Raw genomic sequence first — 19,500 nt, forward strand, 5'->3', positions numbered from 1 at the left:
ATTTCTGCATGTAAATTACATGCCAAAATGATAATATTTGGGGTATGCTGTTAAGTAAGATGCATTACTGCAGCTAAATTTTTCTTTTTATTGTGGCTACTAAAGAATTTTAAACACATGTGTGGCTCACATATATGGCTTATATTGTATTTCTATGAAAAGCATATTTTTTTTGAGACAGGGTCTCACTATGCAGTTCAGGCTGGATTTCAAGTCACTGTGTAGCCCCGCTGGCCTCCAACTTACAGTGATCCCCCTGCCTGAGTCTCCCAGTCAGCACCACCACAACCAGATGAAAAAGTACTTTTAACAAGCCTTATACCACACTCATTTCTGAAGGGGGCATTGGCCTTTCATTTACTGTATTAACCTGCTGAGGAAGAACACGCTGACTCTAGAGGCAAATCATTCTATATTGGCATCCTGGCTCTGCTGTTTACTTGATAAATAGCTCTAGGCAAGTTACTTAGCTTCTCTGTGTCCTGGGTTCTACATCTGTAAAATAATAATAAATAGTAAAATTATAGGGCCATGACAAGGATTAAATGAGATACATAAAGTGCTTAGCATAGCACTGGGTATCAGCAGATATCTCTGGATTATTTTATGACTCAGTATTATTGGTATCACTACTGCTACTCTTTTTCTAAATCCTGAGCTACACTGATTTGGGACTTACTGATTGTATTTTACCTTTTCAACACCCTGAATATACGCAAAATCCGCTACACAGAAACATTTTTTAAAACTACTTATTAATGGTATTTGCACAAAGAGGACTCTAAAACTATAAGAAAGAGAAATTGTGCTGACTTCTCAGGACAAGGAATTGTGGAAAAAGGCCATTCACTAGAATTATTTTAAACGTCATCAAAACTATTTAAAACATAAATCAGGTGAGATGAAGATGAATAATTTTGACTATGATTAAAAGTTTACTTATTCACAGACCTTAGTGGTTAACTTTTCTTGATTTTTAGCCACCTAACAGATGATGCAAGGTATTTAGAGAAAGGATCATCAGACAAGACTGATGCGCAGCACCGCAGCAGGACAGGCTGTTTCCAGTGTCACACCGTATGGCAGAGAGCACCACCCTTTCACGGTCCACCCAACTGTTCATTTTCAAACAGAAAGAACCTCCTTATGAAACCTTCCCCCCAAAATGTGATGTACTCAGTACAAATAAAATCAATTTGTAGACCTTATTAAGTATGAAGTCAACTATATGTACCAACTTAACCTATCATGATTAGGAGCACAAATGTTTTATGAAAAATAGAATGAAATTAAGAGTGAAACTCATTTCATATAATTTTTTTTGTCTTTTTCCTTTTTATTGGTACCAGGGATCGAACCCACGACTGCCTGCTTCCAAGGCAGGCGCTTATGCCACTGAGCTAAATCCCCAGCCCCAATTTTTGAAGTACACACTAATTCAGACATCACAATTTGAATAAATCCAATTTGCGACCTATCAGGCACCTTAGAAAATTAGTTATTATTATTACCAATAAGATACAAAAATTTACTTCCTATGCTCCTGTATTTTTAATGGTTAAATCTTTCTTGGGGTATTTGCATTTAAATTTTTAATTACAGATAAAGTTGTATTTATCATTTACAAATGATGTACTGAAATATATATATATATATAAACTGTGGAGTGGCTAAATCTAGCTAATTAACAAACATCACAATTATAACACAGTTATAGTACAAAGTTAACATTCTGTAGTGGGAACATTTAAAATCTACTCTCTTTAGCACTTTTCAAAAATACATTCTTAACTCCTCCTAGTAAAATTTTATATTTTTTGGCTGACACCTCTTTCAAACTCTCCCCACTCCCCAAAAGATCATACACCCCCTTCTCTATGAATGTAATGGGCTGAAAATATCCAGGCTAAGGATATTTTCTTATCTCCACCCTCCTTTATCAGCTAGTTCAGGTTCTCCTAATGCCCTCATTCTTCACAGAATTTTGCATGAACACATTTGCTTCAAAAAATATACACAGATGGTAGAAGTTTAAACCTTTAAAACAATATAATTAGGAGTCATTAAATTTTCAAAAATTATCAACTGCAATTATTTATTTCCAAGAAATAGGTCTCCACTGAGTGCTTAAGAAAGTTTGCTAGGATAACATTTTTTAAATAGCATGTCAGGTACTAACCCTTGTGAAACCATTAGTGGGATATCGGTGCTGACCTTCTGATATGCCCACTTTTATGTACACCATGAGACCAAAGGCTGTAAAGTACATTACCTTGTTATCCTCTAGGTTGATTTCTTCCAGGAGGTTATGATGCTCCAAGCCTTGGAGGCTACTTATTTGATTGTGGGACAAATCCAAGTTCTGCAGTACTTTCAGATCTTCCAAACCTATGACCTTCTGAATCTGGTTATTGCTCTAAAATGAACATAATTCTCTTAATGTTTTAAAACTATTCATCAGGATAATTCTTCATTTTGGATACTGCCCCAAATTACTGTAAAAAAATAAATATTCCTGCACGCACACATGCGCATACACACATACTTTCTTGCAACACTTTGTCTTTCTAAAAAACAAATCCTAGGTTTTCAGTTGGAATATCACAGTATGATTAACTTCATTTACTATTTAATTTTTTAAGATGACTATTCAGATCAGTAGGAAAGATGACACCTAGGTAATGTAAGCTTTTGACATTGCAAAACCTAATAATTCCACGTTTGTCTCTAGAAATGCAAGTTTAATGCAACTCAATTTCATCACTATTATAATAAAACTTGTATATTGTAATTACCACATCCACTTTGTTTTCATAAACATTCTAAACCCAATGACTTCACATCATGCAGGCTATGGTAGTGTTTTGCCTTGGTGCCCCTCTTGCAGTTAGGCATGTTCTTGTGCAGCTGTCTCCTTTTCAACACAGCTTGGCCTATAACTTCCCTTATAACCAAAACAGGATGGCAGACATGCCATTTCAAGCCCAAGATGGGCAGGACCTGAGAAACCATAAAGAACTTCAGCTATTCTACTACAGAAAATTTGTGCAGGGGTCTCCTGGAGAAGTAATCATGCAAAAAGGCCCCAGAACTAACCACAGAGAAAAACTAGCTATCTCAGTGCCCAGATGAGTCAAATCCCCAACCAACATGTTAGGAGAATGTGGCAAACTCAACAGAAGACTCATTCAGCTGAACTCAGCTCAGATTACAGAATCCTTAGCTAATAAAATTGTTACTCCCCAAAGTCGTTACAAGTGGCGTGGCCTATTATGCAATGCTAAATAACCAACAAGCTCTTCAAAAATTTACACATAGGCATTGCTCAATGAGAATTTTAAAAAGATTTTATATTTGAATGTTGTCTTCTTTCTTATTTTCCATGTACCCACAATAACAAGAAAGGTAAAGATTTATATTCTTTTGCATATTTTCCAATACATTTCATTCCTTAGCTTCCTTAGTTTTGAGATGAAGAAAAATGTCAGAGTAAAATTAAAACTTTAGTGTGAACTGAGAACCTCAAAATTATATCTATATCTATATCTATCTATCTATCTATCTATCTATATATATATATATATACAGTAGTCTCATTTAATGCCTTTTTGTATCTATCCTTAAATATTCAAAACTTCTAGTGAGCATTAAGAACTTAAAAATTAAAAGTATTCTCTTCCATCTGTAATATTTTCACTGGTACGTTTCTTGGTATATTTAATAGCAAGAACTCATTTCCAACCTATTTTTCATAAAATTTTGCTTCCACAATGAGCCAGATTTGTGTTCATATAATTCTATGAGTCTTTAAAACATATTAATAAAATGTTAATAATCTATGGAGCTTGGTTATAGCACATGTGGGTTTATTATACTATTCTTTTTATTGTTATATATTTGAAAAATTCCATTATGAAATGAAAAATTATTCATAGCCCCCATTTGCCAAAGTGAGGCCTTCTGTCCACAGTTCAAAAATGCTACAAAAAGTACAATATAAAAGAGAAAAAAGACACTAAATTTAACATCTTACCCATATCAATTTAATGTGTTGAAATAAGGCTTCAATATCCTATTCAAAAAATGTCCATACATCAAATTTATATACAATACACTTCTCCAAAAATACTTTAAAGAGCTTTAGATGTGCTACACAGATTGTAATTCCTCTTCACAGTGTCTCTGATGGCTTTCAAAGTGGTAAATGATATGAGCAGAGTTTTCGGTATAGAAAAGTTTAATTAGATAGCCTGTGGTCACAAAAGAACCCAGAACTGAGAACATTTCAGAATCACAGAATTTCTGAAAGTTCGGTAGTTAGAAGCTTTTATCCGCGGCCGAAAGCTGATTATCACTCCTAGATACAGACGTCCAGTTTCTGCACGAACAATTCTTCCTGCTTGTTTTAATAATGATCAAAGGAAACGCTTTTAGAGAAAGCTATTTTTTTAAATAAATGAAATTAGAAACATTCTTAATCTACCAATTTGGGAGAGAAAGCCAAGTGGCTCCTACTGTGATAAAATGAAGTATAAAGTTCACAATGCATTATCGTTACTTGTTAAGAAGCTGGACTACAGAATAGTCCATTAGTAAACCACATTTCTCTTTTCAACTTTTAAATTTATTTTAACAGTTGAAGGCTGAGAATTAGCAATTGTCTCGTTCTTTTTTCTCTAAATTATAAAATGAATTATTTTCAATAGTAACTAAGCAACTAGTTTTTTTATTCCATGAATTAAAAATGAGCTTTTAAAACTGTTGAAGCCAATGTGTATCATTTTATGTTATAAATTTTATTAAAATTTAGAAAAGAAAAATTTTTCAAAAATTTTAAGGAAAATGAATGAGAGCACACAATTTGTTAGTTCTTAGGCAGTAGATTGAGGGGCCTGGAAACAGTCTACTTCTGTAGATTCTGTAGAAAATATAAGTATTTATGTTTCTTTTCTAAAAACCACTTGAGACAGAACTGTTAACATGGATTACTTACTTATGTTGTTAATGAAACATGTGTCACTCTTAATAACGAGTTCAATTCTCATTCCCTATCATACTCCTCCATCTCTCTCCGCTTGTCATACACTACTTAAAATCAGTGAGAATGTCAATAAAGACAAGAATTTAGAAAAAAGGACAAGTTTCTAACAAACTACAAAATGAATAATACAAAACTGCCAATATCCTTCGGATTATCATAAATTTGAAATGACTTTCTTTGCTAATTCAAGATCTTTCAATCCAATGTATTGAATTCGTATTTGCTTGCACTTTTCTTACATGCCTTAGTAGGCAGAGAACATAAAACTACAGGGAAGGTATTAAACCTTTCCATGCGCAGTTCCTCCCTCAGTACTAGGATACTAAGACTTTACCCTCAACTGACTCACTGTAGGCATGGAAACGACTTCAAAAAGCTCTTCAGGTTACAGGCTCAGGAAGAGAAAACTGTTACATAGCCAACCTTGAATGATGTACAGCTAAATATAATAAGACAAGAATAGTATATCACATCTGTCAAAAATCTGCAGATAACCCAAGATGTCATTTCAAACAATGGTTCAACATCCTGTGGAATAATTCACCTAAAAAATGAATGAGCCACAAGCCTCATAGTTTGAAATCCTCCCTGCCCACTCTGGGACACAGGCAATAAAAAATAGTAAAGTCAATCTAGGGTAGGATGGAAGAGTCAAGGATCTGGCTATGCCACAAACAATACCACGGGCCCTTGCATTAGTGATACCTACACTGTTATTTTTTAAATATCATGTATATCTTTGGGACTAGTGTGAACCTACTGAACTGTTTTGTAAATAACCTCTATTTTCATTGAGTCACAGTCACATGACATATCACATGGTGTTGCAATGTTTGTCTAGATTTCCCTTCTCCCTCCAAGCCTCATGCAGTCATAAGTTTTCAAGGGTGGCTGGATCTAGAGAGTAAAATGCTGAGATTAAGGGGGTGTGGTTACTAAATTAGTCCCTTACTTGGCTTGACATAGTTCTGGGTAGGGTTAAGGTGCCCTATCTCAGATGTGAGTGATACCTGCCCTCAGTGCAGGTAGCCTGGATACAAGACAAAGGGACAGAAAAAAATCTATGACTTGTCACTTGTGGCTTGCTGCTTCTGCCTTCTGCCTGCCCTGCTTTGCCATGGCCTCTTTCTCCTCTGTGATGCCCATCTGCCACAACACCCTATCTTGGAGTGGACTGAAACCTCTACAAACTGTGAGCTAAATAAACTTTTTCTGTTTCAAATTTGGATGTCAGATATTTTGTCTCAGCAATGAGAAAAGTAACTAAGACACATGGCTTTAAAAGAAAGCTCTCTGAAAAACAATCTAATTTAAACTTTCTGCCTGGCATTGTTCATTTACTCTCAGCACAATTTCTCATTTTCTAGAATGGGACACAAGCATGTATTAATTTAAAAGTGCTGCCCAAGTTCACTGCCAGGAAAAGCAATAAAGAATGCACTTGAGGGGCTGGGGATTTAGCTCAGCGGCATAAGTGCCTGCCTGGCAAGGGCGAGGTTGTGAGTTTGATCCCCGGAACCACAAAAAAATAAAGCATTTGAAAGTAATAAAGTGTGAACAATAATAAATATGCTTAAATATCCTCAAATGTTATTTTCACCAAAATATATAACATATTTGAAACATTTGTTAAAAATACACCTTTCTTTCCCAGTATAAAAATCCAAATTTCTAAAAAAAAAATGTAGTTTGGAACCAAATTAGAAAATCATTTTACCTTAGCATAGAATACTGATCATACACACACACACACACACACACACACACACACACACACAGAACAAGCAAACTAAAGACAATAACATTTAGTGAAGAAATTAGCTCTTTACATACTTGAAAAATTCTCAGCAGTCATAATTTATACATGTATTGAACATTACCCACTACTTCTATAATGAATAACATTTTTGTGCAACTCTCACCAGACAAAGTATTTTGATTGGTAACATGTTTAATCCCTTAATAGTTGTGATCTTGTTGTTGGCCAAACTAAGGTGAATTAGACTGTGGCACATCTCAAGTCCACTGATTTCTTCTATTTCATTGTCTGTATACCATGACTATGTTTAAGGAAAATATGATTGAAGGTATTCTGAAGAAAAAAAGAACAAGTTTTAAATCATCACTGAAAAGAGTCAGTCATTAGCATAAAGGAGTATTATATGCCAGTACAGGATGAACACTAAACCCTGAAATATATTTTTCTTTTAGAATATTAGACTATATTGTATAATATCCACTATATAGAGATTTGAATATAACACATCATATAAATTCTTTTGACTATTGGAATGTAACAAAGTTACTTGGGCACAATGGCACACACTTGTAATCTCAGCTTTTAAGAGGCTGAGTAAGAGGATTGCTGCAAGTTCAGGAATAGCCAGGGCTACACAGTGAGGCCCCGTCTCAAAGAAAACAAAACAAAAGGATGTAACAGAATAATTTTTTGAGTATGCTCAGTAGGATTTTCATTCATATGTAACTCATTTATTCTACATGGAAAGAAATATCACGGGGATTCAAAGCTTCCTCTTTAGTAGTGTGTTTTTCTTTGGTTAGATAATGAGTCTATGAAAAACTCAGGCACTTCTCCTCAGACGAGTCTTTTGAAAACAGGGTCACTCAGGAAGCTTTATCATATTCACTACTAAAGCAGTATCCTGTGACAAGTCCTCAACAGCAAATGGATGGGCTAAAGACTAATGCCCTTTTACAGAGAGAAATACCTCTTCCACTCTATCTACCTCTACTAATGTTTTGTCTTCCTTTAAAAAGGTGAGATTTAAACTCTGCCTTATTTCTTTATATGTTGACTAAGTGTCTCTACTTATTTTTAGAATTTTAAGTTTATCTTGTGGCCCACTCTTGTGGTCACCTAAAACTTCACTCTCAAGGTCACCAATTCTAACAAATAAAAACAACAGAAATATAAGAAGTCAACAAAATGTCTCTCAAAACTCCCAACTCGCCTGAAGTCAATCCAAAAGGCACCAAGGGGGAGAACAGCACAAGCCACACACCCAAATTACTCAAAAAGATAACAGAACACATTAGAAAATAAATGGAAAAGGCTCAGGGAGATCACAGAACTAAATAAATAATGGAAGTAATAACCAAAATGAGCCAGCAGCTTTCAGAACATACAGATGAAAAGCTAAATGAGCAAATCAAAATAGTAAAAAAAAAAAATGACCAGTTTAGCAAAGATTAGCATCCATTAAAAAGTTTCAATCAGCAATTCAGGAGATTAAAAATTATATTGAAAGTATAAGCAGCAGAAGTTACCATCGTGAGGACAGAATTTCAGAACTAGAAGTTGATGGCTTCGAAGACCAAGATGCTAAGGTTCCTTAAAAACACCAAGAGAACATGAAAAATGGATCTAACAGCTGTTTTGATGACAAAAAGTAACTTAACAATAACTGGAATAAATGACAAATCAGAAGACAACATAAATGGCATTAAACACAAACCCATTTGCAGAAATGATAGTAGAAAACTTCCAAAGTACAGAGAAAGAAATAAACAGGTAAGTGAGGCATGTAGAACCCCAAATAGCCATGACCAAAAGAGAACTGCCCTGCACCACATTATCCTCAAACTACTAGAAGTCTATCACAAGAACAAAATTCTAAAAGCTGTTAAACGAAGACAATAAATCACATATGAAGGTAAATACATTAGAATCACAGCAGACTCCCCTAAACAACATTTAAGATCAGCAGGGCTTAGAGTGAAGTATTTTAAGTCTTAAAAGATAAGAATTAAAGATAAGAATTTCCACCTTCAACTTCATCCTGAAAATTTTCCTTCAAAATTAATAGTGATATAAAATATTTCCATGATCTGCAGCACTTCAAGAAATTCATGGTCACCAAACCAGCAAAATTTCTAAGAATACCTTAAAAAGAGGCAATGAGTCCAGCATTGCCAACAAGAAAAAAAAAATGCCTGGTGAGATGAACAGCTAAGCAAAAGGAAAAAACAAATACAGGACATTAGCAACAAGAAAACAATATAGTGACAGGAATATGTCAGTAGCCTCAGCAGTAACTCTTAATATGAGTGGCTTTGATTCCCTACTCAAAAGAAACAGATTGGCAACACGGATCAAGAAACAAAACAGCACTATGCACTATATAAGAATTGTATTTAATTCAAAATCAAACTCACAGATTAAAAATAAAAGGGTGGAAAACAATATTGCATACAACAGAGACCTAGAAAAAAAAAAAAAGCAGGATAGCAATCCTAATTTCAGACAAAGCAGCTTTTTGGCCAAGTCTGATGAAAAGAAGGTCACCATATACCGGTTAAAGAAATAATTCAATGGGAAGAAATAATTCTAAATATGTATGTACCAAATATTGGCACATTCAACTTCACAAAAGAAACACTAATGTACATGAAAAATCAGATAAACACTAATACATTGAAATGGGGAACACTATACTACACTCTTACAAATGGACACATCAACTAGACAAAAAAATTAACAAAGAAACAGCAGAGTTAAATCAAAACTTCAAACAAATAGACTTAATAGATACCTAGACAGTGTTCCATTCAACATCGGAATCTACATTATTGTCAGTAGCACATGCAACTTTCTCCAAAATAAACCACAAACTAACCCATAAAGCATGCGAAAGTATGGCAAAAGAATCAAAATTACCCCATGAATATTCACAGATCATAGTGCAGGGAAATTAGAAAATGGGAAAAAAAAAACCCTACAAAAACATGCAATTAATCAATACTCTACTGAATAGTCAATGGGTCACATATGAAATTAAAGAAAGTAGAGAGTTCCTATAATCAAACAGTAATACCAACATAACAAACCAGAACCGATAGAGTGTAATGAAAGCATTCCTAAGAGGGACATTTATAGCTGTGAATTCCCACTACAGAGAATAAATAACCTAATGATGCACCTTATGGTTCTAGAAAAACAAGAAAAATTCAAACCCAAAGCTATCACAACAAAGAAATCATAACAATTGGAACAGAAATTAATAAAATTGACACTAAAAAAGCAACACAAGGAATTGATGAAATGAATGGTTGATTCTTTAAAAGAATAAAATGGGCAAATCCTTAGCCAATATTATCAAAATAAGGGGGGAAAACAGATCCATGCAATTAGATATTAAAAAGATGAGCCAGGCATGATGGCACACACCTGTAATCCCAGCACTTGGGAGGCTGAGACAGGAGGGTCCTTGCGAGTTTGAGATCAGCCAGAGCTACAAAGTGAGCTCAGAGCCAGCCTGAATTGCATAGTGAGACCTTGTCTTTAAAAAAAGAAAAGAAAGAAAAAGGAAAAGAAATTTAAAAAGACAAAATCACAACAGATTCTGCTGACATCCAGATCACTGGTTGCCACTGTACTTTGAGAAACTATAATCTTTTAGTGAAATGGAAAATTCAGAAAAAATGGAGTGATTTCTAGGCATATGAACTATATAAGCTGAATCAAAAAGATATACTGGATTTTTCAGGATTTTAACCCACTATAGCCAATGAAATTAAAGAAGTATAAAAAATAAAAACTAAGAAAGTACAGAATTGTAATGAGAACTTTAGAAAAGATCTAATGCAAGTACTCCTTAGACTCTTTAATGTAATGAAAAGTAAGGGAATATTCCTAAAGTCATTCCTGGAAGCTAGCACTACCCTGATTCCAAAACCACAAAAAGACAAGGGGGAGGAGGAGGAGGAGGAGGAGGAGGAAGAGGAGGAGAAGGAGAAGAAGAGGAGGAGAAGAGGAGAAAGAGAAGGAGAGAAGAAGAAGAAGAAGAGGAGGAGGAAAATGAGGAGGAGAAGAGGAAGAGGAGCAGGAGGAGGAGGAAGAGGAAGGAGAAATAAATAAATAAATAAATAAATAAAACAATTCTAAGCCAATCTCTTTGGTGAACACAGATGCAAAAATTCTTAATATTGATAAATAAAATGCATCAAATCACCAAAAAGTTCATACACCAGGACCTAGTAGAGATTATTTCAAGGATGGTTTAACATACCCAAATCAATAAATGCCATAATATATAACATAAACAGAAGAACAAAAATCACACGATTATCTCAATAGATGCAGAAAAAGCCTTTGACAAAATACAACATCCATTCATGATAAAACCCTAAATCTCAATATGATAAAAGCCACCTACAGGAAACCAATAGCCAACATCTTATTAAATGGAAGCTGAAAGCTTTTTCTCTAAAATCAGGAACCAGACAAGGATGTGCACTTTTGGTGCTCCTGTTCAATATAGTTCTCTAAACATTAGAGCAATTACACAAGAGAAAGAATCAAAAGGGATAGGGGAAGGAAGAAAGAAGTTAAATTATCATTATTTACAGATGACATCATCCTCTGTATACAGGATCTCAAAAACCCCACCAAGAGACTTCTAGAATTAATGATAAAATAATAACCAATTAATAACAAAATAGTGTAGCAGAACACAAAGTCAACACTCAAAAATTAATAGTGTTTCTGTACTATAATAAACTTGCTGAGAGAGAAATTAGGGAAACAATACTTTTTACAACATTATCAATCCACAGGCAGAAGCACACTTCTGTTGCAGTTAATACACATTTTTCAAATCTGCTTTCATAAAGCTCTTGCCAGAAGATCCCTACAAATAGGCACTTATGTTCACAAACACTATCCTTTCTACCTCCATTTTCTTTGGGTGGTTTAGATAATTCCAGAAATAGGACAAAGACCAGATCTTTGTAGATGTCTATCATAATGAAAGATAGGGATGAAGTATAGAAAATAGAAGATTAAAGCGCCTCGTGCAGCTATGGATGCAATAAAATACTCTTGAACTAGGAGATCTTTGGCAACAAAATGAAACTGTAAAGACTTTTCAACTGGGCATTTGCCTCAGTGTCACAGAAAAAGCAACGGTGCTCACACCCCTCTTCAGGAGCAGTGCCATCCTAGTAGCTCTACTCCCACCAAGATGAAGATGTTCAGAATCACATCAAAGTAAAACAGATTATGTGGGCAGCTGGACAAAGATACGTCCCATGGGAAGCAGACAAGAATTGGGAAGTTAGAAGGAATCCTGACAGTATCAAGAGATACCAAGAACTAAAAGTTTATTATGGCTGGAGGTTTAGCTTAGCAGCATAAGTGCCTGCTTGGCAAATGTGAGGTCGTGAGTTCGATCCCTGGTAAGCTCCCTTAATGCACCCAGCTGCCTCTGAGCTTCGATGGCTACAGCCAGCCATGCTTTCGGAAGCAGGTACTTTAAGCACAGAGAGGAGGAATGTAGAAGCTTCTCTGTGACCACAGCCATCACTTACAGTGCTGGGCCAGAGGTAAGAAACTCACTGAATGCCCCTGTTGAGAAATATGCTATTTCAGAAAAATTGTCTCTTCCTCTTTCCCAACCCTTGAACTTTCAAGGAATTTGAGGCACTGCAAGTTAATCAGGTCCTTGAGCTGAGTGCAGCTGGTTCTCCACATCCATAAGTTCCCATCCTCATATTTAATCAACTATTTAACCAGATAAAAAATATTCCATTTTTAAAAGCCGTGTCTGTATTGAACTTCTACAAACTTGTTTCTTATTGTTATTCCCTTAAGAATACATTGTAACATGTCTATATCTGTTAATCTAAGCAACCCTCCTAAAGGTAACAATATATAATATTACAGCCATTGTCAAATTCCTATCATCTTGTTTTGTAAACCTAAACTGTTATTGTATTTGGTTTCTTCTCATTTGTTGGTCTGTATTGCTTTTTGTTTTTCTTTTCTGTGTTTTTTTAATCTTAAATTAAAAAATACGTTGTAACAACTATTTGCATAGCTTTTTGTTTATTAGGTATTATAAATACTGTAATATAAGGATAAATTAAAGTATAAGAGAATATATACATATTATGTATAAATATACATATTTATACATATACATATTATGTATGTCATATAAATAATATGTATATGTATAATATATACATATTATGTATGTCATATACATAATATGTATATACTATACATATTATGTATGTCATATACATAATATGTATAATATATACATGTATATGTATAATATATACATATTATGTATGTCATAGTATATAAGACATAACTATCACTGGATTTTGGTATGTTAGGGGTCCTGGAATAAACTTCCTGAGCAAACTGAGAAACAAATGTACCTTTGCAGTACACAACAGTCTTTTGTAGTACACAACAGTCTTTCCTATCTAATTATTCCAAATCACAACATACATGACTGCCAGCAAGAGTAACAGTCAACATGCAGAGCTGTGAGACTGTAGTTTGCGTATGGGGATACCTTTTTGCTTCTCCAATCTCCTGTTTTCTTATTTTAAGGAACTTCATGTAATGTTACTTATCCTACCTCCTAATATTATTGTTGCATATTTATTTTATAATTATGGGTCTTGGGAGTTTCTAATAAGAAGAAATATAATCTGATAAATTAGTAAACCCTTACAGCAAGTTAGCTTACTGGGTTAGTCCTCTGAAATATAATTTTAAAGATGGCTATCAGGAGAAAAAGACTTAAAGAACACTCAAAATCACTATGCTGCATTCTAACTCTAAAATTTTGCCATTCTGTGAATAAATCTTTTGTAGTGGAATTTTAGATCCTTGCAGAAACTGAGAGAAGAAACTCTGTGGCACTGAAACACGACTTTACAACGAGTGAAACCACCCCCCAAAAAAACCCAGCAGTATGTTTTTACAGGTTGGCAATGCTGATAGTGGTACACAAATGCTTGACATGAATAATTCACAAGTTCAGTATTGCTTTTATTCACTTGTTTACAATAATAAAATATGGTTCAAGTGTATACAGAAAATTGTCACTGAGAAATGAGGAAGAAATCCATCACAATTCTCCTAGTAAAAAGAACCACAATGATGGCTTTAATCAAAACCAATCCTGAAAGATCCACGTCACCTCACCCGTGAAAAATGGCTTTCACTCCAGGAGTGAATCTAAGAATGACGTGTGCACATAGTTTCAATGGCTTCACGATAAAAGTAATAATAACTCAGGGAACTGAAACACGAGAAGAACCAACGGAATTCAGAGCAGATTCAGTTGGACAATTTATCAATGACATTGGGCAAATTGTTGCCCCTCTCTAGATCTCAGTCTTCTCATCCATAAAATCTCAGTTTCCTCATCTAGGTACACTAGATGGTCTCTAAAGTTCTGTTCAGATTTCAAATTCCATGAATTATTTTTAAAATACATTCTAATAAGTAGTCAGTGTTCACATAACATTAAACTTCATTTTTACCTAGTGATAAACATACTTAACTAAACAAAGTTGATCATCTTGCAATTTTGGATGACTGTCAATTATCAGTTGTCCCTGATCAACCATAGGAGGCAAGGGAGATCCCGCAGGCCTGACTAGGCCATGCATAGCCACCTCCATTGACCCCGAGGAGCTGAGGGCTTGTGAGGTGAGTTCTAGCACCCTTGCTCTCAGCTGGGGAGATCTCTGGACAATCATCCCCAGAGGTTAGGACACCACCCAGCTTTCTGAACAACCATCAGAGGCACAGAAGATTCCTCAGGCCTGGATAGGCCATGCCTAGCAATCTCCATTGAGCCCCTGGAACTGAGTGCGCTGGAGGTGATTTCCAGCATGCTGGGAGGAAAGCTTTAGAACATCACTCCCAGTGGTTAGGAGCCTCAGCAAGCTTCCTGAAACATCATTGGATGTTCGGGAGGTCATCCAAACATCATTGGAGGCATGGGAGGTCCCCCAGGCCTCACTAGGCCACGCCTAACCACCTCCATTAACCATGGGGAGCTGCCTCCCAAGTGAGTTCCAGCTCACTTACACTTAGAAGAGCTTTGGACCATTGCTCCCAGCAGTTAGGACCCTGCTCAGAGTCCTAGACAACCAGAGGACACACGGGAGGTCCCTGTGGGCCTGATTTTAGGCCATGCCCAGCGACCTCAAATCAGTCCTGGGAGATGTGCACACTCAAGGTCATATCCAGCATGCCTGCAGGAAGCTTTGGACATCGCTCAAAACCCAGAAATATAGAAAAATGACAAAACAAAAGATCACAATGCAATCTCAAACCTCCAGGACATCCTAAACAAGCCTAGGAGCCATGTACATAGAAGAAAATATAAGCCATACACCTGAAATGCCTGAAATGATATCAACTAAAATAAATTTTAAAACTCTGGGAAGCTATAAAAAACTCAAATCAGAAATAATCTCCCAGGTAAAAGAAAAAATGAAAAATGTAATGAAAGAAATGCTAAACACATCTGAAGAAGACATAGTTAAAAAAGTAGAGGAACAATGCAAAAAGATGGAAACCCTGAATGAACAATATATGAAACAAACAGAATGCATGAAGCAGATTCAAAGAGATATACAGGAAATCAAAAATTCCACTGAAAGTTGGCAAAACCTCCTCAATGAAAGTGAAGATAGAATTTCAGATTTTGAAGACAAGATTGCAGCTAGTGAACAGAAAAGGAAAGATCTTTTAAAAATAATAAGGAATCAGGAAGTAACAATTCAACAGCTGCAAGATGATGCAAAGAAAAACAATATAAGATTAATAAGAATAAATGAAAAAGAAGGGGACAACACAAATGATATCAAGAGACTATTTACAGAAGTAATAGCTGATAATTTCCCAAACATGAGAATGGAAACTGACATATGGATCAATGAAGTATATAGAAATCCAAATACCCATAACCAAAGTAAAACTACACCCAGGCATATAATAATCAACATTCCAGAAGTCCAACATAAGAATAGAATATTAAAAGCTGTTAGAGAGAAAAGACAGATCACATATAAAGAAAACTTATCAGAATCACAGCACATTTATCAACACAAACAATAAAGTGAAGAAGAGCATGGAGCGAAGTATTTCAGATCCTAAAGGAAAATAGACTGGTGAACCCTGCAACATAGACTGATGTACCCTGCAAAACTGTCCTTCAAAATGGATGGAGAAATAAGATACTTCCATGTCAAAGAACAGCTGAAGAACTTCATGATCACCAAGCCAACCCTGCAAAGAATGCTAAAAGACAATTTAGATACACTTAGGAAAAAACCACTAAGCAAGGCAGACAATTAAACAGAATGGAAAGATACAGACGCAACAGCAGAAAGATAACATGTCAACAGCAAACATATAACAGTTATGACCATTGTAAATGGTCTCAATGCACCAATTAAAAGAAACAGACTGGCAGAATAGATCAAGAAACAACATCCAACCATATGCTATTTACAAGAAACCCATCTAACCCAAAAGGATACTCACAGACTGAAAGTCAAAGGATGGAAAACAATACTTCATGCAACAGGAACCCAAAAAAAAAAGTGGAGGTAGCTATTCTGTTTGCAGACAATGTGAACTTCAAACCAATAATGATCAGAAGAGATAAAGAAGATCATTACATACTGGTTAGGGGAAAACTTCGAGAGGGAGAGATAACAATCATAAATATATATGCACCAAATTTGGGAGCTATACCAAACATGTATTGACAGAAACGAAAAATCAAATGAGGAATAACACAATTATAACAGGAGTCCTTAACACACCATTGACACAAAGGGACAGATCAACCAGACAGAAAATCAGCAAAAGGATAACAGAACTGAATCACACCTGTGAACAAATAGACTTGATAGACATATACAGAGTATTCCACCCAACAACATCAGAATATACATTCTTTTCAGCAGTACATGGAACATTCTCTAAAACAGACCATGTAATAGCCCATAGAACATACTTAAGTTAACGCAAAAGAACTGAAATTATCCCACACATGTTATTGGATCAAAGCACCATGAAACTAGAAATTAATGATAAAAGAAACCACAACAACCCCACAAACACATGGAAATTAAATAACACACTCCTGAGCAATCAGTGGGTCACAGAGGAAATTAAAGAAGAAATTAAACAGTATCTACAAGCAAACAAAAGCGCAAATACAGCTTACTGGAATCTGTGGGATGCAATGAAAGCAGTCCTCAGAGGAAAAATTATTGTAGTGAATTCCCACATTAAGAAAACAGAATGAATGCAAATAAACAACCTGATGCTACACCTCAAACATCTAGAAAAAGAAGAGCAAGTCAAGCCCAAAGTCAAAAGAAGGGAGGAAATTATAAAGATCAGAGACAAAATCAATGCAATAGAGACTAAGAAAAAAAATCCAAAGAATCAATGAATCAAAGAGTTGAAAGAATAAATAATAAATTTATAATAAATAATAAAGAATAAAAAATAAATTTATTCTTTGAAAGAATAAATAAAATTGATAAGCTCCTAGCCAACTTTATTTTTAAAAGGAAAGAAAAAACTCAAATTCATGGAATAAGGAATGAAAAAGGTGAAGTCACTACAGACTCTGTGGAAAAACAGAAGATCATCAACACCTATTTCGAAAACCTCTACTCGCAATAGATTCAGTAACACAGAAGAAAAGGACAGATTCCTAGAAACATATGAACTACCAAAGCTGGGTCAAGAAGATGTAAAACTGCTGAATAACCCAATTTCTATTAATGAAATTGAAAATGTAGCTAAATGCTTACCAACAAAGAAGAACCTACACACAGATGGATTCACTGCAGAATTCTACAAGAAATTCAAAGAAGACTTAATGCCAACACTCCTCAAATTCTTCAATGAAATTGAAACGAAAGCAATTCTTTCTAACTCAGTCCTGGAAGAAATGTTACTCTATTATCAAAATCTGAGAAAGACCCAACTAAAGAGAACGACAGGCCAAACTCCCTAATGAACATAGAGGCAAAAATTCTCAATAAAATATTGGCAAACAGAATGTAGAAAATCATGAAGAACATTATACACCACAACCAAGTGGGATTCATCCCAGGCATGCAGGGATGGTTCAACATATGTAAATCAATAAATGTAATCCACTGTATCAAGAACCAAAAATAAGAATCACATTATCATTTCTATAAATGCAGAAAAAAAGCTTTTGATAAGGTCCAACACTTATTCATGATAAGAGCCTTACAGAGAATTGGAATAGATGGTCTTTATCTCAATATGATTAAAGCCATCTATGACAAACCAACAGCCATTATCGTACCAAATGGCCCAAAACTGAAAACCTTTACCCTAAAATCAAGCACAAGACAAGGATGTCCATTATCACCACTCCAATTCAACATAGTGCTGGAAATACTAGCCAGAGCAATTAGACAACACAGAGAAATAAAAGAGTAGGGATAGGAAAAAAAGAAGTTAAATTATCATTATTTGCAGATGACATGATACTCTACATAAAAGACCCCCAAAACTCCATTGAAAGACTCCTAGATATAATAAATTCAGCAATGTAGCTGGATACAAAGTCAACACTCAAAAATCAATAGCATTCCTAAACACTAACAACAAAATCACTGAGAGAAATAAGAGAAGCCACAATAGCATCTTAAAAATGAAATACTTAGGAATCAATCTAATGAAAGAAATAATAGATTGACTCAGGAAAAATTATAATACTCTGAAAAAAGAAATCGAAGAGGACTTCAGAAAATGAAAGACATCCCTTGCTCATGGATAGGAAGAATAATATTGTGAAAATGGCCATTCTCCCAAAATTTTTATACAGATTTAATGCAATCCAAATCAAAATACCACCAGCACACCTCATAGATCTAGAGAAGTCACTCCTAAAATTCATCTGGAACCAGAAGGGACCTAGACTAGCAAAGACAGTTCTGAGCAGCAAAGGCAAGGCAGGAGGCATCACAATCCCTGACTTGAAGTTATATGACAAAGCTACGTAATAAAATCAACATGGTCCTGGAATAAAAACAGACCTGAATATCAATAGAACAGTTTAGAAGATACAACTACAACTACAAGCACACTCAGCTCCTTTCTCTTTGATAAAGGAGCCAAACATATCCACTGGAAGAAAGATAGTCTCTTTAATAAATGGTACTGGAAAAATTGGCTCTCCATATGCTGAAAATTAAAACTAGACCCATGCCTATCATCATGTACTAAACTAAAGTCTAAATGGATCAAAGATCTAAATATTAAAACAGAAACACTAAATCTGTTGGAAGACAAATTAGGTAAAAATCTTGTAGACATAGGGGTAGGTAGAGAATTCATGAACAACAATCAAACCACATGGAAAATACTTCCCAGAATCAACATCTGGGATCACATCTTATTAAAGAGTTTCTGCATGTTGAAAGAAATCTCCAGCATTGTGAAAAGAAAACCCACAAATGGGGAAAAAATCTTAGTGAACTGTCCCTCAGACGAAGGACTTCTGTCTAAAACATATAAAGAATTTAAAAAAATCAGACCCGCCGAAATTCAAAGACCCAATGCAAAAATGGGCATCTGAGATGAACACACAGCTCTCAGATGAAGAAATAAAAATGGC

The 19,500-nt window shown here is 35.1% G+C and overlaps 1 protein-coding gene across 9 annotated transcripts in view; it reads right to left on the reverse strand.

Moving 5' to 3' along the window:
* Lrguk (leucine rich repeats and guanylate kinase domain containing) overlaps positions 1-19,500 on the reverse strand; it is a 126,928-nt gene that overhangs the window by 83,816 nt on the left and 23,612 nt on the right. For all 9 annotated transcript variants that reach the window (XR_010044687.1, XR_010044686.1, XM_063240535.1 and 6 more), the window contains 2 exons: positions 6,964-7,088; positions 2,273-2,416 (listed from right to left, as the gene is read on the reverse strand). Coding sequence is in view for 7 of the 9 variants with exons in the window: in XM_063240535.1 (XP_063096605.1) it covers positions 2,273-2,416; positions 6,964-7,088 (269 nt within the window). In the remaining 2 variants the exon portion in view is untranslated. The remainder of the gene's footprint in view (positions 1-2,272; positions 2,417-6,963; positions 7,089-19,500) is intronic.

This window comes from Cavia porcellus, unplaced genomic scaffold (assembly GCF_034190915.1).
Source record: "Cavia porcellus strain 051 isolate PalLab524CR breed Dunkin Hartley unplaced genomic scaffold, mCavPor4.1 scaffold_2, whole genome shotgun sequence".
NCBI classification, from domain to species: Eukaryota; Metazoa; Chordata; class Mammalia; order Rodentia; family Caviidae; genus Cavia; species Cavia porcellus.